General features: G+C 31.2%; 1 protein-coding gene across 2 annotated transcripts in view; it reads right to left on the bottom strand.

The window, feature by feature from the left end:
- Nucleotides 1-6134: 6134 nt before the first annotated feature.
- Nucleotides 6135-25289, bottom strand: part of HOXB7 (Homeobox B7) — a gene marked incomplete at its 5' end in the record, with an annotated part of 58706 nt that continues 39551 nt past the window's right edge. For both annotated transcript variants that reach the window (XM_012942484.3, XM_051215807.1), the window contains one exon: nt 6135-7208. In XM_012942484.3, coding sequence (XP_012797938.3) covers nt 6502-7208 — 707 coding nt within the window. In that variant the 3' untranslated portion in view covers nt 6135-6501. The remainder of the gene's footprint in view (nt 7209-25289) is intronic.

Here is a 25289-nt window from a genome sequence, read left to right as displayed (position 1 = left end):
ATGATGAAAAACTGAACATAATGCTAGTCCAGTTTGTTAAATGACCATATCCCGATCTCAGAGGACTAAAAACACATGCATTTTTATTTAAAACCACTTCTCTGTTGATCGAGTAAAGACCAAGTAGAACTAGTTTGAAGGATTAAATTGTTGGCAAATACTTGGGGCTAGTTTTAATTAATTATGAGGAAGGTGGCTGGTATTCAAAGGAGTATATGTTAACTACCGAAATTCCACTAATTCAGTCGACAACTATAATTTCCTTACTGCTAATTCATAGAAAGGTGCTTTCAGTTAGATTCGACTTTTATTCGGTTTTATTTAAATGTTAATTTTGGAAGTAAGTTTTAATTCATTATTTATAATTGACTGTTTTTAGAAAAGTCAACAAAACATGAACACAATCAATTTATGCATTTATTCTACTACATTAACATGTATTTTTTGAGTGATTTGAATATCGCATGTACTCAAATTACAAGCTGACTGCATTATCTAAGATGATGTTGATCTTATCCTTCAAAATAAAACAAATACTAGTTTTTAAGCTTTGATAACAACTATATTTAAACATCCAGATATCATCCGTATCAAGCGCAAAGCATCAAATACGCAGATAAAGTTTTATGATCTATTTATTTACGGCATTTCAGTTAAATGTGGTTTTTCAGTTTTACATATCGAGTTTGTGCATGTTCATTTTCATGAATAGTTAAATATATATATTCGCCTTCGACTTGCTACTTAAGATTTAGGGTTGCAATTGATCAGTTTTTATTTGGCTCTATGTGGATTGCCATAATATTGATAGTCAGTCAATGGGGATTCCTTTACTACCTACAAGTAAACTTACTAAAAATGTAACTAGAGTCTACAGAATTATTTCAAATTATCTCAGATTATAAACCTTAGTAATTTGCCAATTTAACGGTAGTATGTATTTAATAAATTTAAAGATAACAATTATGTTAAAAGTACTACAATTTCATCGGGATGCAATACATTTTAGTCTAAAACTCGACCAGTTTTTGCAAATGTTTTATTTCTTATAAACCCTTCATTATGAATCTGTTATTGTAATAAAATTTTAATGTTTTTAGCACTCAAGAACACTTTTTGATAATTTTAGAAAGTTATTATCTTGTAGCTCCACTTAGTTACAATTTCAAAAAATATTATACTGAATATTAATTTTAGAGAAAAACAATATAATATTTATCCATATATTCAATATTAACCAGTATCTAGTATTTCCTGACGCTAACAGGTTTCAGTCCATTATGAGGCCCTTGAATTTTTGTCGTCATTTAGATCGGACGATGTTGTTGAAAGGACTCTCCACTTTAGTGGCCCGAGATCTCACTTCAACTAGGTCGTATGAATGTTTTTTATCGCCTATCCTCGTTGGTACTTAATAGAATAACAAAAATTACTTGTAGATAGATATCTAAATTCAATTGGGGAAAAGAAAAACTTAATTTTAGTAGGATTAAGATTTTCAAACTTTAAGTTGTAAACCAAGTTCATATATTAATTATAATCTTCATTATTCAATTGTCCTCATTTCGGTTCAACCAAGTTCATAATCATAATCTAAAAAGAACGTTATGGTTGTCGAAAGGGCTCTCCACTTTAGTGGCCCATTGATCTGACACCTATTGGATCGTATGAACGTTTGTTATCACCTATCCTCGTATATAATCGTCGACGTAAATCGCGTTAGTCAATAACGGAATTAAGTCAAATAACGAGAATAGACTCTTGAATACATATTTTGTTTATGGAGCTAATGGAATAGAAAGAAGGGAAACAACGCGGAGTGGAGATGACTGGTAAGCCAACTCCCCTTTAACCAAGCGTTAATCAATAGTTACATTTACACAAAAGTAAGTTACAGACACATGATGAGTAATGGGATAAGATATGTTCACACACCTACGCGCTCATATAAAAACAGTCAAGATTGATGATCGAATAAATAACAAGGTCAGAATGTGACTCGATTAGAATGAATAGAATGGGCTGTCCGAAAGCTAGAATAAGGTATATGGGCTTAACATAATAACCGACACTACACCATCCGTGGTGTATAGTATTGATGTCTACATATATAAATAGTATGTATTATCAATAGAAAGTGAAATATTCTAGAGCCAGAAGTTTAAGACGATTTGAGAAACCAGGATGAGAACAAAGAATGATTGGTGTGGAAACGAAGGTATAATCAAGATAATTGAGTCAATTGAGTGACATTTTGCAAATGAAGTATTTACTGTGTTGTTCTCAGATTTTACTAAGAGATTTTGTAATTTTGTGTTCAAATACATTTAGTTGTTCTTACCTATGTTCTCGTTCACTACACTTAAACACTGCATATAACTCCAATATACGCATATTAGATCGGAGTTCTTTTTGTAGATAGATAATAAAAAACATGAATCAATGTCAATCAAATTACAATAATTACTACGTGATTTCAAACATTCTTTTTCTTGGTACCACTTTAAATATATGAATCCAAATACCAAATTTTCTTGATATATGTATTCAGTATGATCAGATATAGAATATTGTGCTAGTCAAAGTCTAGTGGGTTGTACATCCACTTAATTCTTTTTAGTATGTGTGAAGAAGTTAGATATTTTGTATTCCAACAATTGATTTATTGAATACTTCAGTTATTGGATATGAGTTTCATTATGACCATAAAAAGTGGAATGTAAATACATCGTTTTGACAAGTCAGTCGTAAATGAAAAAAACACAAGTCCAAACTATTACTATCACCTACTATCAAAAGTATGATCTCAAAGAGTAACATTTTAAGCTTACTATACTATAGTTTATTTTGTATAAATTCCAATCTATTATTGTTTGGTCTAATTAATTAACTGTCCGTTTTCTGATTAACTTATTCCATTTAGTAATGCATTGCTCCATTACAGAAAAATAGGTAACGTATAATTTTGTGAATTTCGCTAATAGTATTTTGTTTCCTATCGGTAAATTTTTTAGGACTGAATCAAACAAAACTATTGTTTGCTCAGTATACAAGGTAGTTAATAATTCAAAAAGATCCGTCGGTTTCCATTATTATTCTTTAAACATTATTCCAACTATCAACTAGTTAAACTGTTTCAACTTTTCTTTAGACCTTCACAATGCAATAAAATTTACAGTTCATTATATAACTTAACCTGTGAAAACATCGTTCTTTATATTGTTCGTAATGAAAGATCTCAGTTTTTAGCATAATTCCATTCCACAGTGATATGTCTACATTTCACAATGTAAAATCTAAATAAACTTGTAAACATTTGATCAATGTTTTTTTTTCAATAATGTGCTGTTTATTTTCCAAGTGTACATTTTTCTCTCCACAAGTTATTCAAATAAAATACGGATGCACTACTATTCCAAAATGAAAGCAAACTTGTGAAACAAAGACAGTCGAAATGTTTTCTTTAGTCCTTGACTAAAATCAACAGTACACACATATCCATTGTTTATATCTATAATTACATTGATATATAAAAAAAATTTCTCACAATTTATTATGTAATTATCCTGTGCATCCTTTCATTCATCGGACATCATTAATATACTTTAATGATATGATCTATGGTACAAGTTTTGAATGGTTTGTTCGATATTAAATAACTCATTCCATTAATGCATTCCATGTTGCCTAGATCACCATTATTCTATTTCATCAATAATATGTGTAAGGTAGTTATCACCAGTAATGATCACATGATTTGGGTCAGTTGGACATTACCTCCTTATTAATTACTTAAGACAATACTTTATTTCAAGAAATTTTCCATTGTTGTTATGATTTCAGTTTCTTCAGGTAAAAATTTTTTTAAGTCAATTGTTAACAGTAAAATTGTAGAACCTGAAGAGAATTTATCGAAAAGAATATTCTTCGTTCAAATACTAGTCTTTTAATACGACGGGGATCTTTAAACGAATAATCGTTGACCTATACAAGCATGATGAACTTGAGAACTACCTTACAAATGTATTTTAACTTTGGACATTTCTACTTTCTCCTAGAATACTTGATAGAGATGTTACGTTCATTCTAACAACGATGATTTTAATCAGAGAGGGGATTTTTGGATATTATAGTAATTTAACGGTTGAATTCATCAGTCACTTGTAGCTAGATCAATATGGAAAAACCTGGGAGAACAGGACAGCCGTTTCGTCCTATCGCAGGACTCCTCATCAGTGCGCATCCATTATCCCCCTCCGCGAGAGTCAAACCCAGGGCCTATCAGTCTCTAGCACGAACGCTTAACCCCTAGACCACTGAGACAGCATCCAACGATGTTAATATCTAGCTTCAACTAATCCACCAAATAGAGTGACACATTCACCATTGTCATCAGTGAGTTACTATCTTACAACAGACTAGGTTGAACTTCACTGGTCACTGCTTCAATAAATCATTAGTTTGAAATTTATTGATTACTGAATGAAAATACTCATTTCATTAATAATCCACAATAATCTGAAGGCGTAAATAAATTTTCTTTTCCATGAGTATATGATCAGTTTGAAGATTTTCATATTCTATTTTATCTGTACAGTCTTCAATTGTAATTTTTTCTTCTAAGCACATGTGTTGATAATTAAACGTATATTAATAATTACTTATCAGTAATAACCTTATGTTCTAATATACAGAAAAATTTACATTCCTTATTCTATTAGTTCAACATGTTCTTAAAATTACATTTTAACTATTATATCGAAATCAGATCGGTAAAAAGAAGCACTTTCTACTTATTTTTCTTAGTATTATACAAATCACAAAGTAATTTGAATAGTCCACATTTATTTGTTTTGATGTAATACATGTTACGTAATTGGTAATGGTAAATAAGAGTGTTTAGAGAAACCTGCCTTCGGTACAATTTCATCTATTTATTTGTGAATAATGAAGATCAACTCGCGTTTATCAATCAACTGACGTTTGAAGATGTTATTGTTATTTCAACTAAACTATTATTTAAATTGTAAAATTGAAGATTTAAGATGATTCTTTATTTTGTATAATTCGATCTTTTTAGTGAACTTTTCCAATGTTTAATTTGTGCTTTACTATCAAAAAGATTCTTGCATCAAAATTTTATGGATTTTTATGTTATGTGTTGGTATACCCTTAAGGGTCTGAAAATAGGACAGATTGATTATTTAGTGATTTGTACTTTGTTGTGTCGTTTGCAGTTGATGTACATTCATAAAGGCTATAATCCTGAAAATATGATTGATTCAGGTATCATCAAGTTCCTATGCATTCTAGAAGTCACCTCTAGTTTCAAAGGTTGTGAATTATGAAATGTATTCTTTAGTCTATATGATGTTTATGATATCTATTCAGTTCAAGAACTTCCGGCTAGTTTCTTGGATTATTATGATAAAATTGAAACAATTAAATTTCAGAAAACAATGTTCAAATTTTGTAGGACTAATTCCATATCCGATATTCTTTCAATAAGATGATTTATTAAAAGATTCAGTGGTTTATTTACATTCACTTTTTATTCACTGTTACAATATTATTTTGTATTTTTTATTCTGCAAATTTATTTTCTCTGATGGAATCATAGTCTCTGTCACTTGTCTTTTTTATTATCAGTTATATTATGATAATTTTAATTCATCTACTTACTATTCACTTTGTCAATTCTTTCACTCTATGATAACGTGGTGTAGTAATTGAGAGGATGCTTATAATCTTGCCGTATTTTACTCATCATAACTGACTGACTTTGGTCTTATCATCGGGGAATTTATGATTTAACGTTTTATTTCATTATAACTAACAAGAATATTATATTCTTGTACTTTATAAGATACTCTCCTCACGTAGGAAAGTGTGTAACTTTTGATAGTTGTTTAACTTATCTATAAGCACCACTTTTCTGAGTTGTCCATCACATGTTTACCCAATAGTTCATTTTACGAGTAGAATTACTACCCAGCTTAGGCTTATATACTTAATGCTTAATAACTCACATCATTTTAATTTACTTTAAGCATTCACTCGTCTTATATTTGTAAGTAGGATGAATTCCTTATAAGTTGCACTCCTACAGTATATTTTTCAAAATAAAAAAACACTTTTATATTCATACTACTTAATTTAAAAAGTAGTGTTTCATAATTAAGAAAATTGGTAAAGGTCTTTGGTACAAGATACTACACAGGTAGAACATAGTTTTTAAATTTTGTGGAATTGTATTGACAATTTTATCCTTTATATGTTTTATGTGTCAGCAATAAAAGAGCTGGTACAGGTTTCGTGGATTACTGATGGCAGTTTGTTTTAACTTAACACATATTGAAGAGGAAGAATAAAAATTAGGCAAACTAGATTTCAAGTTCATACAGATAAAACATAAAATAATGTCATGTGTGCTAATTTGTTATTGATTTGATGGTATTCATGACCTTTTTCTAAACACAAAAGTTCAAGTTTTTATTGATATTATTTGTCGCGCAGTATGTTTGTTCTCATTAGATGAGGATTATTATATTCATGTGCAAGTTTGGAAACTTTAGGCCCTTGGAGGTCGTCTGACTCACAGAAATCATCTTCTTCCTCATCATCTTCACTATCCATTGGTTCACAATCCTCAGAGTCCCCTTGACCAAGTCCACCTTGACTTCCAGGGTAGCTTACTGCTGATTGTAGACCCCTAGTAGCTGATGGTAAAAATCCACCCGTAATCATCGGATCTGACTGTATATTGTTACTCAATAATTTTGGAATCAACCCTGATTTTTTATGTAACGATAATGGTTTACAGTCAAGTTGACAGTTGTCTTTTGAGTCAAGAATGCTTGGATTAGAAGTTGTTGAATAATAACTGTTATTGTTGTTAGAATTCATCATTTCGAAGTATTGATGTGATGAGCCCATTTGACGTCGACTATGGTGAACGGGATCTGTAGTTGTTTGACGAATTGTTTCGTCATTTAATTCCTTGATTTGTTGGCGTTCTTTTTTCAATTTCATTCTTCTATTCTGAAACCAAATTTTGATTTGTCGCTCAGTTAAACAGAGATTATGAGCTATTTCGATTCGTCTCCTCCGTGTTAAATAATGACTGTATTGAAACTCTTTTTCTAATTCTAAAGTTTGATACCGACTGTATGTTTGACGACCACGACGCCGCTGAACTGAGTTTGGTCCTGATAATGGAATTTTTAAAAAAAACGAAATGCAAAATTAAGTTTATAAATGCAATTTATCCAGTCAAAAATAAGGTTTAAAGATTAACAATTTATGCCCCAATATTCAAAACTGGCTTGTAGTTACTTCTGAGACTTCTCGTAGTTGCATAATTGTTCAATTAAAATCTGATCTTTATTGTTAATGTACATTGTTTCTCACCTAAAATTAACTGTAATACAGTATATCTTTTGATAAACAAAATACTACACATAAAGTAGGTTTGGTTTCACTCAACCATTTATTTCAATTTCGTGCAGCATTTGAGAATCTGACAAATTGAAAGAAACTCATCCCATTCAGAAAATGCTGTGCTAGTCACGTTTCTTTTCAATAAGGATATCATTAGTGAATGTTTAGTACAAATTGTTCATCTACTTAAATAATTTAAGTAGCATAAATTTAAAATATAAAAATATTGATGTCCAGCCGGGCCGATCATTCATCAAGTCAGGGATGAGGTAGTCTTTCATAATCTACAAGTGTGACACTGACATACTCAAAAATAGGCAGAGTTACGTTTTAGAATTTTTTTCAAGTAAATCCGAATTTAATAATGCTGTAGTGATCAGACAAAAAGTTTTTACAAAAAATAATTTGGCTTTTATTTTAAACTGATTATCAAACTGATTTTTATAACATTGAGCTAATATCTAACTGGTTTTGATGATCAGAATTAACCTTCAATTTCTTTTGTAAAAAGGTATTATTTGATTCGGAAATATATAGTTTGGTTTCTATGAAGAATATCTCAATGTCTTAAAGATATTTAAACAGTTTATATCACGAACTGATTGAATTCGTTGCAAGGTCATGGATATGCATTTCTACAATAATGAAAAAGTCTGTCCATTGCTCCCAGGCTTCTAATGTTGATGCAACTAAGATTAGTTCGTCATCTAGACCAAGGAAATTCTGTAATCTCCACAGATCCGTATATTAATAAAATTTATCGTCAATTCTACTGGTACTATTAGGTTTGCCGTCTCTAAACGACCCAATTCTTCTTTGGGATTGGAGAACCTTCTGAAATGTTATTCTTGTTACTGCATTTGTCGTCTTTTATCATATCTCTACCAAGAAATATTCTTCAAGAATAGTGGGCAAATGAAGTCATTTGGCCCAACTTGCTTCCGAAATATACGTAACCACTAATGGTATCAAAACTGGAAATTATGCTATTCAAGGTAAGTTTGTGTGAAGTCATTGGTTAAAACTTACTCATTCATCAATTCACGTTAAACCACAAAGTTTATGGGTAATTACTAATGCCAAAGATGCTCTAACATTTATCAACCATATGACAGAAGTCTTAGATGGTGATTACGCTATTCTATTATTTAACGAAAAATAACAATCCCAAATAGGACGAAATGCATGTCCTGGATTGCACTGCTAACCAACATCCATCATTTCTTTAAAAGTGTTTATCATTCTATAATATGGAAAACAATCTTAGAAGAGAGTATTGTCCTCGAAGCACTATCGATTATATGGTTTGAATTTCAGCCACCATTTGAAAATAAAACCATTCATTTTTAGTTTTCACGGAAAATGTTACTGGTAATTTACATAAAAGGTTAGGTTTTATGACCGGGAAGTATATTTTATTTTGTAACGAGTGCCTATTAAATAAATATAAGTAGCATCGGTTAATCAATGAAAATATTCTGGGGTGTATTACGACTGGGGATAATTGTGACTATTTATGAAGAAAAATAAAATTTGCACGATTTAGGGAGAAAGACAACGACTATTGATTGGTGAATATATTATTGAACCGCCGAAAGCTTAACGACAACTTATTGACCAAATTCACTTATAAATCCTGTTTTTTTCTTAAGAATTACCAAATGAATATCATACATAACTTAAATATTTAGAATGTGAAAGTGAATTTTTTCTGAATCAACATTCATCAATTACTGCATGTTATACCAAATAAAGTGTATGATCACGTATGTTACTCAGCCCGAACGTGGTGAAACCCTTACTCCATCCCGTATTTCTAAGTTCAAAATTATAGAAAATGAACGTGCTGAATATACTCAACATGTTTGTTGTAGTTTAACTTATGAATTGATTTGAACTAATTCTAATTTTGTTACTTATATGTTGCCTTATATTCCACAAGCTTGTTTATGTCTTCGATTAACACTTAGGGTAAACGGTAATTTTGCATGTAAAAGTAATTACGTAGATAACATGATTATCTTGCTTACTATAAACTATATAAGAAACGATTTTTCGAGTCTAGTTTATTGCATAGAAATTATATTTGGATTGGTTGCTGTAATTAAATCAAAGTGCTATGAGGAATCATGTTCGATTATAAAGAGTTTAGACTTAAACAGCTGAATTTTAATATTGTTCTTCTTGAAATAATTAAGTTGATCAGTACACTCAAATTTAAGTAAATAGCATAAAATGCTTACAGGTGTTTCATCAATTCTTTTCTACCAGAAATGCATGCTAATTTCATGTTGTACATAACAATGAAGCAAAATTACAGATTTGATTCATCAATTAAATTGGCATCAGGATTTATTTTAGAATCGGTCACATATATATTCTTTAAGGAATTTCAGAAAGTAATCGATACCTCACAGTTTTTCTGATCTAGTATAAGGTCAAAATCTCTACTTATTCAGAAAGGTTACCCAAATGGTGAAGAAATTTGGTTTGATATTTATGAAGTTACTTTGTTTATTTAATGCTAAATCTTTTAAATAACAAAAACCACTTCATCAGACATTCTACACACAATAGTGAATTCGAATTTACATTTTGGGTCAGTTTTCATTTGAAACTTCAAATAACTTCTCTCGAAACTTTTGTAAGAACCAACCTGATTGGTTCATCTATCTATTTGTTTATTTAACCAATACGCGGATTAATTGATTGTTAATTTCAATTTATTTCACATGTAACACTTGTAATATCAAAACACGTAAAATTTTAAAAAGTAATTTTTTTTTCATTTGACGATTAGATCAAATTGCCTTTATGATTGTGAAGCTTAAATTCCCCTGTCATTTATTTTTGTAACCATAACAACAGGATAGATATCAAAGACCGCAAATTATACTCCCATGTGTCATTTAATTCTCTACACTTTAAACAACATATATAAATGTTATGTAGGTGAGGAACACAAAAACTATGAGCCTTCCCCCTATAAATTCATGACAGTATAGTTTGAAAACAAAAAAACGACGAAAGTAGTTGATGTGCATTTTATTTTGTTATTGTCTTACAAATGATTTTAGCCGATATTACTTAAATTTCATTTCGAACTTGAAAAAGGATTTTGGAAATACATGTTTACTTAAAGAAAATTTCATCTTATGGGTGTATACATTTCTTACCATCATTTTGTTAACATAACTGTGATTTTGCTTAAACCACTGTATTTTAAAATAATTCACTCATTAAAATAATTTCAATGTTGAGAATATCAATCTTGACAATCAGTTGAGAGTCATGCTGCACAGAAATGATAGTAATTGAAATGTATTTATATTTTTTATTCTTTAACTTTCACAGTCTATTGCATACATGATTTCATGTACACCTGTCTATTAGATGGTGGCTGGAGGTAGTCAACAGGAAACCCTGGACCCGGGTTTCGTGCTACTTGGCACTCGTCAGCAAGGTGTACCTGTAATCTTGAGTGAACTGGTGCTCCCTGGAGGACTAGATCCCGTGTCACCCAGCTTCACAGTCAGAGACGTTACCACTGAGCTATCCGGGCTAGGGAGCACTAGTTCACTCAAGATTACGGGTATACCTTGCTGACGAGTGACAAGTAGCACGAAATCCGGGTCCAGGGTTTCATGTCGACTGCCTCCAACCACCGTCTAATCTCAATATATAGTGCACGCAGTGTCGAGTCACCTAGACTGGTGGCCACATTGCAACATGGTCGATAGCATTCGATCTGCACTTAAGAAGGACTTGACACATGATATTGATCATCACCCAGTGGTCAATCACTTGTGACACCTATCTTTTAGAAGCTGTAAATAAAATAATTTTTAACGCAACTCCTTACACGATAAAACTAATACAAGTTGTTTATCAAGTATAAATGAGCTTTCCCATAATTTCGATGAACATTCCCTACCTGTTAAAAAGTCACTAAGTAACGAATTATTGTCAGCTCAATCTAACTGAAATGAAAAAAACATGTAACAAATTTAAATAAGAACTTCCGTCTCAATTTGATCGAATAGTTTCACACTATTTGAGCTCTGAGTTTGTGTGAGACGTTAAAGAAGAAGAACGTATTTGTAAAATCTCAGCGAAAGAATTTGAAGTAAATCCAACGTTTCATCTGGCACTCTGGTTCAAGCTTTTTCAAGGAAATATAATCAAACATTAAAATTATCGATAAATTGTTCGATCGCCAGACGAAACGTTGGATTTACTTTAAATTCATTCGCTGAGATTTTACAAATACATTCTTCCTCTCTAATGTAACTAATTTGTAGTTATTTAATCATTAGAAATCTTTTTCATAATTCACTTTTGTAATCTGAAGGTTTTGTATCACATAATTTTTTTTGTCTGGTTTTTTAAGTCAATAAGAGAAATGGACTAGTATTAGATAGGTGAACTTATGGATCCTTACTCATACCCTTAATGCATCGCTGACCTGATGAACTGAATTCTATTTCTCTAGGTATTTTGAGTGCTTACTACTTAGGAGTTCTTTATTAGGACGAAACAGCTATCCAATACTCTATTGTTTACTAGCTGTCTAGCTGATGTCAGTCTGTGATGTAAATAGTCGTCAAAAGAAGTGCAGCTTGGGAAACCACAAAATGTAGTGTCATAATATTCTGTCATTAACTTGTCCAATAGTAATGTGCTAGGCTTAGTTGATTACATTAAATCAATTATTTGGAAAATATCAACAGAAACTTTTATTTACATACTAAATTACTACAAACGATTTATCCATCACTTGGTATTGTTTTACTTGAATCTTCCCATTGATGTTTTTGGGTTGAAATTGATCAGTCTCTTACTGGCATATGTGCATACTGTGCGTATGCCCCGATATTGCCTTAATTTACAAGCAATTTATCCATCATTACAGATAACCATATTTTCAAAAGGATTGTAGTTTAGTTTAAAGCTTGGCTTTTGTTACGAATTTTTGATATTTATTGATTTAGTTTTTTTGTTTAAAAAAATGACATTTGATTCTGCTTAATTCTAATCGGCTAATACAAAACTAATGTCTTTCCCTGAGGAACCATTACTTATGATTCTTTATATATCATACCTATTTATGTGAAATATGAAAAGTAGTTTCTGGAGTAATTAATAAGCATAATTAGTTGAAAATTACTCCTTTTAAAATCATTATTCATTAACATTTTTAATATGAATTAATAACACTCCTTTTCATTGATAATACAACCCAATCAAATATGTTAATTTATAAAAATTAATCTTTAATATTCGATAGATTAGATTACATAATTTAGATTACGCATAAATATTTTGTTATTTGAGGAATTAGAATGATTTTTAAATACTACAGTTTGATTTATCTTAGTTAGACAATCATTGTAAAGCAGGTATTAGTGACTAGCCTTTTTTGTATTGCGGGACTCGACAACATTGTGTATTCACCAACACCATTGGAGAGTACTTAGCCTACAAACCACTGGGACAGCATCAAATGGTTTATTATTCTAACCTTAGTTAATCTAAAATATTACACGAATATTACGTTCTTTGGGGGGGGGAGAGAGAGTTTTAAGGTCTTAGATTCAATCCCTGTTGGCTTTGTTACAGTACATTGTTGATTAATCCCACATTAAGACGAAATAACCGCTCAGTACTTCCTGGTTTACAATGATTGTTTAACAAACGTAAATCCATTATAAAAATCTATAAATATTTTCACTGAGTGATTATTCACAAAAAAAGCTTATATCCATTCAGTCACTTACCAAGTTTTGATGCTTATAATAAAATTACATTAATAAAGTTTGTTAAATACCAAATAATGAATAGTTCTCAATAGCTTATGTCCATTCAGATAAAAAACTATACAGTTATTATATGTCAAATTAAGAGAAAATTTGTAATTTCTGTTTTATTTAAAATTGAATCAGAAGGAGTTTTGTGGATATTATAGTTATTTTAATAGTTGAGATCATGAGTCATTTGGAGCTAGAACACCATGGAAAACCTGGAAATACTGCACGACCATTTCTCCCTATTTTGGGACTCCTCATTAGTGCGCATCCATGATCCCGTCTCGCGGGTTTCAAATTCAAGACCTATAAATCTCATGATCTCAACTATTAAAATTATTTAAATTTGTCAAACAACTGATTCATACAAAACTTTCGTTATCATATATTACCATCTATACATTTGTGGTGTGTGCTACTTATATTGACATAAGTAGTGTACGATGTTAGTCGTGAACAGAACGTCTGGCAGCAGAGAGACAAGAGGATCGAACAGTAAGGAATGGAAACAGGATGCAATTTGTATGAAAATGCAAGAACAATTAAATCTGAGTCATTTTGAGACAATTGGTGGACATTTTGCAAATTAAGCATTTACTTTATGATTGTCAGATTTCATTAACAAGTCCTGTAATTTTGTGTTAAATATATTCGATAGTTGTTAGACCACCATTAAGAACCTGGAAGCACCGGACGGCCGTTTTGTCCTATTGTGGGACTCCTCAGCAGTGCGCATCCACGATGCTGAAGGCCATGGGTTCGAATCCCGCGGGCGGGTTCATAGATGCGCACTGATGAGGAGTCCCACCATAAGACGGAACGGCCGTCCAGTGCTTCCATGTTTTCAATGGTGGTCTAACATCAACTGGTTCATGATCTCAATCAGAAACTTAACAATCTCCACAACCCCTAAACTGATATTCGATTGTCCCCACCTGTGTTCTGTCCCCTAGACATATATTACTTTGAAATTTATTTTGATAATCCATTTATAATTGAAGTAATAGAATATTAAGAATGATTTTTTTTCATGTTGATAAGTCTTTTATTATTATCATTACTAGTTATCTTCAGATAGTTAGAAATGTCTATTAAAGATTTACAGATCAACTTATTTCCAACTTAACACTTAGAACTACAATATACAACATATACTGAATTAAAATACATTGGCTTAATCGATTTCACATACATATACAATACAAATCATTGACATAAACCATCAAATACTTTGTTATATATATTTCAATGAAAATACACTAAAATATATCAATATAGTTTAACAATTTACATGTACTATATACAATTGGTCAAATGAAATAAAATCTTCAGCTTACATAAACAGTGTTTGGTTTTTGGATATATGTAAAACAATCAAAGAATTTTTTTCTCTCTCTAAAAGTCGGTCTATTTTACAATCGACTAGTTTTTTTTAATGTTACAATCTCATGAGGATATTTTACAATGGAAGGTAGATCATATTCACCATTTATAAGTTAAATAATGGTATTATAGTCACGTGTTCATAGTTGTACCTAAAAGTAACATATTTCAATGAAATTTTTAATCAATGAATAATGACAATTCAATGACAAATTTAATGACAAACATAATAAAAGTATATTTATGAATCATTTAATTAATAAATACAAAAATATAATTATAATTATGAACTACTTTTTGGATGAAAATCAATGTTTTAAAGAGGATTTTCAATTCAGCTTATCAGTGTGCACTATTTCGTATATATATATATATATATATATATATATATATATATGGATATATGGATATGGATAAATGAATCAATATAAGAAAGAGTAGACTTATATTATCTCTGTATGGAACTTCCCAACTTAAACGAGTGTTCTATTCTTAAATCATAGCAATTTTCAAGTTAGTAAAAGAATAACACATTCATATCATGTCTGATGTACAAATGACTAAAAATGTTTCTTAGAAACTTTTTCAGAATCTGTAAATTGATTTTATTCCCAAACTTATATGTTTAAGCTTTATTTTAAGTAATGAACACAATATAGTGTAATCTCATTATTTTCCAGTATACAAATACAGTTTTTTTTTTAAAAAAATAACTATAATTAAAACTGTACTTCATCAGTACATGTTATTGCCGAAATGGAGATTTTAGTTCCTGGATTGATTTTTATTTCATCTTAAAGAATATAATCAATGTGAAATCGGAACTGATGAATAGAACATTACCAAATCTGTTGGCAAGAAAAGAGAATTTATAAGTAGATAAGTTAAATCTCATTATCTTTATTACTTTCCTATTAATGTAAAACATATAAGGAACACATGGAAAGATGATCCTGGCTGTTAGTACTTGAACTAAAGAAGACAGTTAAGAAGATGAAAGGAAATAACTTATTTGAATAGTGAGTATGACAGTTTTCTAACACTATCTATGATAGGTATTTTGTTAATTTATTAAGATTATATGGGATATTCATTATTATTATTATTATTGTTGTATATAATCATGAAATATTTTAAAGACTACAATTTACATTATTATACTTCAATAAAATCATATTTGGATAATTTTGAAATACCTTAACTTCACCAAAACTTTGTAAGCATTGAATTTGATATCTATATATTTCTTAATGCTTTTGAATAAAAGAAATAATTTTCCGTTTAATTTACTTTTCGGAAAGAACTTTGAGGTGAGACTATAATTTATGGACGACATTTGAGCGACGTTAAAATGATCTTGAGAGTGTTTACCTACTTACTAGAGTTAAATGAGGGTTATAAAGCAGTTTGAAGAATAAGGATTATGATTTACAGTTGATGGTTATGGTTAGGAAGTAGATTTAAGGTTTTCATCACGAACTGACATCAGCTATAATGCCAAGACTTTATTTAGCCAAATGGGTAAATGAATTTCGTGCTAAAATCTAAGACCCGTTATCGTAAATCTGATTGGTTCGTCCATAAATTACAGTCTCGCCAACTTTGATGTTCTTTATTTGCAAATTTTCTTTCCACTTGGATTTCTGAACCAAAACTGCATGGTTGCATACAGTTAGTAGAATGTTGATAGAATAGTTGGCGGTGCCTAAATAAGTGATTTAATATTCCCCAAGTGTTGAAATCCTTACGCACTTCTGATGATTCTCATCATATCTAACAATAATCTACATTTTCATCCATATTTTCATTGTTTATCCGTTACGAAGTAGAAAAAATGTGGTGTTATATAAGAATTTCCATGTGATGAAAAGTACATAATGGAAGAAATGAATTACAAACACTCATAATTCGGTTAAAATCATTCATATTTTGATTCAAATCATTTAAATTACTTAATATATCCTGCAAGAAATATTTGTTATAATTCTATTTACTGAAACTTTAAACTGCATTCATAAATGTTTTGCTGAAACCGTCTATCGTTTGATTATTTGAATATTTCTACATAAACAAACGAATAGACAATATGATTTGGACTGATAATATAATTTGTGACAAATGCACAAAAAATAGCCTTAGTCTAATAACCGCAATGATCAGAAGGCATGTATTTTGATGGATTGAGGCAATAACAATACTTATCAGCATTGGATTGTGAAGATTGATGATTGAAATTAGACCATCAGTTTAGTTCAACTATGTCAGATGTGGGGCAGTTATCCACTGGAGAAAATGTAAGATGACTGAGCAATATCACAAATTCATTTTAGCTAAACTTGAACACCATTAGATCTCGGCTCAATGCATAAGACCAAGAGTCTTCAGTTCGATCCTCTGTGGCAGAGTTCTGAATAAATAATGTTGAGGGGTCATATACTGGGACAAATCAACTATCTAATCTATCCAGGTTTTCAATGTTCTTCTAGCTCAGTTCATTTCGTGATTTCTAAACAATAGTGCTCCGAATTTAGCTACGAAATAACTCAGATATAATACTTCACACTAAAAAAATCATTTCCTTATCACAACCATTGTATTACACCAGTAACAAGCTATACTAATGGGATTCAGAAGAAATACATTATTTTCTTTATGATATTTGTTTTTTTTCATGGAGTATTTAGCTAACAGATATTTGGTCTATTCAAGTATACTCCAATTTAAAGTGAATCATTTTCACCACTTTACAGAATATCTAAGAAAACTATAAAACAATAATGGTAACTGTAATGTATAGACACATAGATACCCATTTGTATAGTAATATACATTAGTAGATAAGTTTATAACAGTGAGGATGGACTTGATTTATAATGTTGATTATTGTTATCGTTACTTTTATTATGTTTCATCTACTGTTGTTCAGTAATGAAGCAATCAAGTAAATCAAACTACACTTCTTTTTATTAATAAAACGATGATAAAATAATACTGCATTAAATATTTTTTTCTTTTTCCACAGATGTAATCAGGAAATTCTGTTAGAAACACACTTTTTCTATTATAAAAATTTCAATTAATAAAAGATACATCGTAGAGATTATTTTGTCTGACCTTAGTTTTCTTTTTCTTTATATAAAACTTTTTAAGTCTTATGTGTGGGTGTGTGTGCCTACTTTTATTTGTCTTTCCATCTCACTCTTTCTATATGTAAGCATCAACACACCTATACGTGATTCGATAAGTCTTGATAGATCTCCAGTACTGGAATAAGTTACATTGTTGCATACATGAATATACTAAGATTTCAGGCTAATAGTACATAACACAAGTTTATGATGACTATTAATTATTCTCATAAAATAATAGAATTCTGACTTATTTATTATTTTTAATGAAAGTGTATGACATTCTGTTACCAACTTACAAAATTATACCACATTAATTGATAGAAGTTTAATAGATTGAAAATGAATCAGTTTAATCATTCATTGTTTATAGGATTATATAAAGGTTATCCTATTTATTATTTATCTTCACAATGTATTGAAGAATTTGTAAGCTTCGTACATCGCTGATTTGTGACTTCATCTATAAGTATAGATTGTAGGAGATTTCCACTAAGTGGATTTACTTAAACAAATTAATTTCATGTTGTTTACTAACTAAGACCGTAAAAGCATGAGTCCTTTCTAAAAAAAGGAACTTAAAATTTGATTTAAGGATTTGTAAAAATTATGGAAATTTATCACAGACTGATATCAGCTAAACAAATGGGATCTAATCAGATTGATAGGGAAGTAGTTACCCATCAATGAAAGTGCATAATTGTTGCATCACATCGCGAATCAACAAAATATGGAAATATGAACTTATGTGGATTCCAACTGATTAACTTCGAAGAAATACTCTATACATGACACCCAAACATTGCAGGTCCAGTAATTAAGGAGTGTATGTGAGGACCTTGTACTGGATAAAAACAGCTGTGTTCGGTGCCCTCTAACTTCCATCACGCTTTCAAATTAGTTCAGTCTGTGATGTAAACCAACTACAAAGTTACTTAATGTTTATAAAAAAAAATTAAGTAGTCATTATTCGCACTTAATAGTCAATACCCAATTTAGTTATGAGATATTTCTAATATATAATTCACTATTAAAGGGAAATATCTGCAACTGTTAGAAATAAATGATTTATATTATTTAAAGTCATATATCATGGCGTATATAGAAAATGAATATCTTAAATCTCGTTCATTTTAGACTTCACTAACAAATTAGTATCTGATCGCGTTTTTCTTTTTTGAATTTTAACCAGTTTATAACTATGGCTATTTGAATATAAGAAGGTTTAAATTTAGCTAAAATAGCTGAAGATAACTTTTAATTGTAAAGCCATCATGCAGAAGATACAAGTGTTTATTAAAACATGTCTACGCGAAATACTGCGGATCCGTCGGTCAGACACTATCAGCAACAACCTGCTATGCAAAAGAACAAACCAGATCCCAGCGGATGAAGAAATCAGGAAGAAGAGCTGGAAGTGGATAGGACATACATTGGGGAAAGCACCTAACTGAGTCACAAGGCAAGCCTTCCATTGGAATCCTCAGGGCTAAAGAATAAGAGGAAGACCAAAGAACACATTACACCGAGAAATGGAGACAGACATGAGAAGAATGAAAAACAATCGTATATAACTAGAAAGAAAGGCTCAGGACAGAGTGGGTTAAGGAATGCTGGTCTGCGGCCTATACTCCGTCGGGACTAACAGGCGTACGTAAATAAGTAACTTCTAATTGTAATCAGTGGCTACAGATGACTTCCTATTTAGTTGAAGAATGTTATCACAATTTAAAAAATGTAAATTTTCTTTAAATTTGTGTACAAAAAAAGTGGAAAAGTATTAACAAATTACAAACAAATAAAAACGTAGAAATGATTATCTGTATATATATTATCTTACAGAAAACTATTCAATATAAATCCAAATTTATCATTTTGATGCAAAATTTCCAATTCAAACATATAATTTGTTTGGTTTCAAGATGTACTTATCCATTGAATGGTGTCAGATACAGAACCTCCAGAAAAAGAACATATAATGATTTATTTCAAATATATTCAAGGGTACACATAAGTGACTATACATAAAATTAGAATGTGGAACTATTATCAAAACCTAACAGTGATAATTGTCTCGTTCAAAACTTGCTAGACCTTTCAATTTACGTGTTTCCATTAAAATATTTGGAAAACCATTTCAAAGTACTTAATGATAAGCATATAATTATAATTTCAATAGTTGAGATCATGAGTCAATTAAAGCTAGACCATCATGGAAAACCTGGAATCATTGGACGGCCATTTCGTTCTATTGTGGGACTTAGCAGTGCACATCCACGATCCCACCTCGTGAGATTCCGACCCAAGACCTATCAGACTCGAGCGCGAACGCTTGACCTCTAGACCATTGAGCTGGCATTCAATGTTATGAATGTCTAACTTCAATGAATCCACGAAATTGATCGACACATCCACTATTGTCTTCAGTTAGTTATTGCCTAACAGCAGACACGGTTGATCTTCACTGGTCACTGCTTCTCACTATAACTCCAGGATATACATCTTGAAGCCAGTCACTTGTGAGCATGTATTGATGTAATTATAGTTTGCTTTGAAGACGTTTATAGATTAATTCACGTCGAGAATTTATGACTATAAGCATTCTATATAGTATCAAATGTGAGTCTTATGTTCCAGGTCTATAATATAGCATCTAAACAACAGCAGATGAAATTTACTGTATTATTTAATGTATTTACCATTAAATAACCATCAGTATAGAGTGCTAAGTGTATACATAATGTCGTTATCTATTCATATATACTTTCATTGAAGTTGTATTTTCAAATACCATTTGTATGAATCCCAGTTCGTAGTTGCATTATCGTATTTTTTATTTTAATATAATACATACATAGTTTTAAAGTTCGAAAATATTTGCATCATTCTTTCATTTTTTTGTTATATAGAAATGTAGTGAATAATTCATTCAATACAAACATTTGATTTCTACAAACATGATATACTTCTTTCTTGTTGATCATCATAATTATCAGTATTATTTATATAATAATTTTGGAAATAGTTATTGAAAATTACATTACTAACAGTAAAGATATTTAATTGACATATTTAATATTCACTTACAAATGTATTTTATTTTAAGGAAGAAGAAAGTTCTAGTGAGAAGACGTGACCAGTGAAGTTCGACCAAGTCAGTCGTGAGATAGTAAGTCACTGAAGGCAGTGGTAGATAGTAGGGCAATTCTATGGATTGGTTGAAGTTAGACATTCACACCGTTGGATGCTGGCTCAACGGTCTAGTAGTTAAGCGTCCACGCGCAAGACTAATAGATCCTGTGTTTGAGTCCCGCGAGGCGGGATCGTAGATGCGCACTGCTGAGGAGTCCCATACTAAAACAAAACGGTAGTCCAATGCTTCCAGGTTTTCAATGGTGGTCTAGCTACAATTTGCTTATGAATTCAATTATTGAAGAAGAATGTACTTGTAAAATCTCAGAGAATTAATAGGAAGTAAATTCATTGTTTTGCCTGGCAATATAGTCCAGCCCTTTTGAAGGACATATAATCAAATATAATAAAATCTTATACCAAAGTGGCGCCCAAATACTGTGAAACTTCGAACAAGTTCAGATGACAGTTCTTACATGTTTCATTTTGTTTAATTAAAATCAATTTTAGATGATCTAAACTGAACTAGAATATCGTCTGGTTAAATACAGCTCCTATTTGTTGGAAATATGTGAATATACCGAAGATATATGATTTCTGTTACCATTTTTGTTCAAATAAAAATGATTAACTTTCAGTAAATTGAAAATTTTACCAACAAATCACAAATTATTAATTAATTTAAATAAACAATGTGATGCAGTTGGAATTGTAACGCGGATATCATGTAAGCAAAGATGGATGGTGGGATCCAAGACTCGCGTCTTGTCCTATTTTGGACTCGTCATTTGGATGTATCTGAATCCCAGGGTTGATGTTCACCCTGCTTATGATGCTTGTGGTTTAAAGCAATATCGAGACAATACACACAATATGCACATATATCAATAAGAGACTGATCATTTGCAGTCCTAAACATAAATGGAAAGATTCAAGCATACAATACCAAGTGTGGCTGTTAAATGTTATTATTCTAATGAAATATTATCTAGTAATTGTAAAAACTGCATATATAACAAGCTGAAGTTAAATAACTTTTGTTGTAGATAAAGAATTATACAATAAGTTCATTTCCACTATTTAAAAGGTCAAATATTTGATATTGAAATGGAACGCTTGGAAATTATTGAACTTTTTATTAAAATTCACCCACTAATCAAACGAATATTTTGAAAAAACGGTTTGACCATTAAAGAAGTATAGTCCCTAATAAAAATAGAAATAATAAAAATATCATCTGTTGCCTGATTACTGCATTGCTGACACTTTCAATTCTTTTGATCAATAAATATAAATGTGATCATTTAAATTAATAACTTATGTTACCGTATCGTTAATTACTTCGGTTATCAAAAAAAATGGCTGCTTCATATTGATGGATAACAGAGAAATTTATATCAGCTCATGAATTCAAATGATGTTTGATCAATGATTCGAGATAGGAAAGATTCAGAATATTCGAGGTAGTCATTAATTAACTATTTGTAATAACTAATCAGACCTAGATACATTGATATGTTGATTGATTACAAAATCGAATTAAACAGCCATTGAGAATGAGAGATTGAAATTTCTCTTTTCAGTAAATTTTTTTTCAGATGGAAAATTTACTACTGAATAAGCAAAAATAAAGAAAATTTTCACTTATCTAGATCGTTAGAATGTAAGCAATGATGGATAGTGGCTAGCAGTGGAATCCAGGACCCTCGTTTCGTCCTATTCGGGACTCGTCAGCTGGATGTACCTGCAACTCAGAGTTGATATTCACTCTGGGACTTCAATCCAGTACCATTCGCGTTATCTACTTAGCTACTGAGTCCCGATAGTCACTGCTAGCCACTATCCATCATTACTTACAAAAAGCTTGTGGATTAGGGCAATATCGAGGCATATGTATAGTATGCACATATGCCGATAACAGAGTGATCAATTGCAGTTTTAAGCCTCAATGGGAAGATACAAGCCAAATAATACCAAACGTTTGAATGTAGATTAAAATTCTAGGTAAAGCATAAATATTATTTAATTTCTTACATTTTATTTCTTCAATAGAAGTGAAATCTTGTTTTTAAACTTAATCATTAAGTTACATGATAGATGGAGCGGGATTGAGCTATACTGCTCGGGTTATAAAATTTAAGCCTGGCAATGTGTGGCTCTCCTGTTAAACAGGATTGATCTCTACTGTTTGGGTTGTCACGTGAAAGTCTGGATGGTGTCTAATTCTCCTGAAAACCAATGTAAAATTACCCTGGCCCACAAGGGTATATTATATAACTTATATGACTACATAGCAGATGAGAGAGCTTTTCCATTCAATAACAAAAGAATTATTTAGCGTCTTTGAAATTACTATAATATCAGTTAATCAGTAATACTAAACGTGCGGTGCATACTACTTATGTCGACAGACATAAGTAGCATGTTGCACCAATTGGAAGTAAAAAACCTGACAGCAGAATACTAAGAAAATCGAATCAAAGAGAATAGAAAGGCATTGTCAACAGGAAGAATCATACAGCATGTGAAGGACAAATGACTGAAATCTGCAAATGAAGTACTCAGTGTATGGTTCTTATATTTTACCGAGAGATTTTGTATTTAAATTTTGTATTTGTATTTAAATGCGTTGGTTGTCCCACCTATGTTCGCGTTCATTACAAACGTAGGAACTGTACATCATTTCATACTAACACTACAAAGAAAAATAGACAAGATCGAAACCAAAGGAGCTGAAATAATAGTTGTCTTAACGATAAGACGAGTCTGACATAAAACATACAAACATGAACGCACTAATAAAATTGAGATGTAGAAAATGAATAATAAATTTAGAGATTAGGGCCTACGGGATAAAGAATAAATGTAGCTATAATATCTCAGCCACTGTTGACTCATTTCATCTAAACTCGTTAATCATTCAACAAAACGACTACAAGGATTCCAACTAAGAAGTCTGGACTTCCAAACTCGACTCATATAAATAGATACATACTTTTTATCCAATCGCCCATATTATAACTTAATTTCATATTATGCATCATTTTGCACTGAAGGAGAACGTCTAGTCAAATATTGTCAGTTTATAAAGGTTTAGCGCTTTATTGAATATATTTATGCTTTCACTAACCTCTAACCTTATAACTACTCACTCAGTGATTCTATAAAAAATAAACGGTGCTTAAAAGATATATACATTAATATGTTGATTAAATAATCATAACAAAGAAAAATACTGAAAAGCTATTTGCTATTAAAGTCGCCTAATTATAATATTAATGAATCAAAGACGAATTGTATCCTTCCATGTTAGTCAATTCTATACATAAATGTGTAAAATAAAACACAATCTTAAATCAAATCTTGTACAACATAAAATTAGTTAAAAGTTTAGACAAAGATGACTTAATAATTAAATTCATGAATCAATTGAAGCTAGACCACCATGGAAAACTAGGAAGCACTGGACGGCCGTTTCATCCTAGTATGGGTCTCCTCAGAAATGCGCGTCCACGTTCCCACCTCGCGAGATTTAAACCCAAAACCTATTTATTTAACTTGCGTTCTTTTATAGTCAATATTACTTCAAGTTAAACTTACTTACTTACTCACTTACGCCTGTTACTCCCAATGGAGCATAGGCCGCAGACCAGCATTCTCCAACCCACTCTGTCTTGGGCCTTCTTTTCTAGTCCCATCCAATTCTTGTTCATTTTTCTCATGTCTATCTCCATTTTCCGGCTTAGTGTGTTCTTTGATCTTCCGCTTTTCCTTCGACTTCGAGGATTCCATGTGAGGGCTTGTCTTGTGACGCAGTTGGATGCTTTCCTCAATGTGTGTCCTATCCACTTCCAGTGCTTCTTCCTAATTTCTTCCTCCGCTGGGATCTGGTTTATTTTCTTCCACAATACATTGTTGCTGATAGTGTCTGGCCAACAGATCCGAAGTATTTTGCGTATACAGCTGTTGATAAACACCTGTATCTTCTGGATGATGACTTTCGTAGTTCTCCAGGTTTCTGCCCCATACAGTAGAACTGTCTTGACATTTGTACTGAAAATTATTACCTTGGTGTTGGTTAACAGAGAGTAGTTTTGAGTTGCAGATGTTCCTCAGTTGTAAATATGCTGCTCTTGCTTTGCCGATCCGCGCCTTCACATCTGCATCAGATCCACCTTGTTCATCAATGATGCTGCCCAGATATGTAATGCTTTTTACATCTTCCAAATCTTCCCCGTAAATTTTGATTGGATTGGTGCATTCTGTGTTGTATCGGAGAATCTTGCTTTTCCCTTTGTGTGTGTTGAGACCTACTGCTGCTGAGGCTGTTGCTACACTGGTCATTTTTTCCTGGGTATGTTGTTGCGATTGCGATAGGAGGATCAGATCATCTGCAAAGTCT

The sequence above is a fragment of the Schistosoma haematobium genome, chromosome 4 (genome assembly GCF_000699445.3).
Source record: "Schistosoma haematobium chromosome 4, whole genome shotgun sequence".
Taxonomy (NCBI): domain Eukaryota; kingdom Metazoa; phylum Platyhelminthes; class Trematoda; order Strigeidida; family Schistosomatidae; genus Schistosoma; species Schistosoma haematobium.
This window is presented reverse-complemented; position numbering and strand designations above follow the sequence as displayed.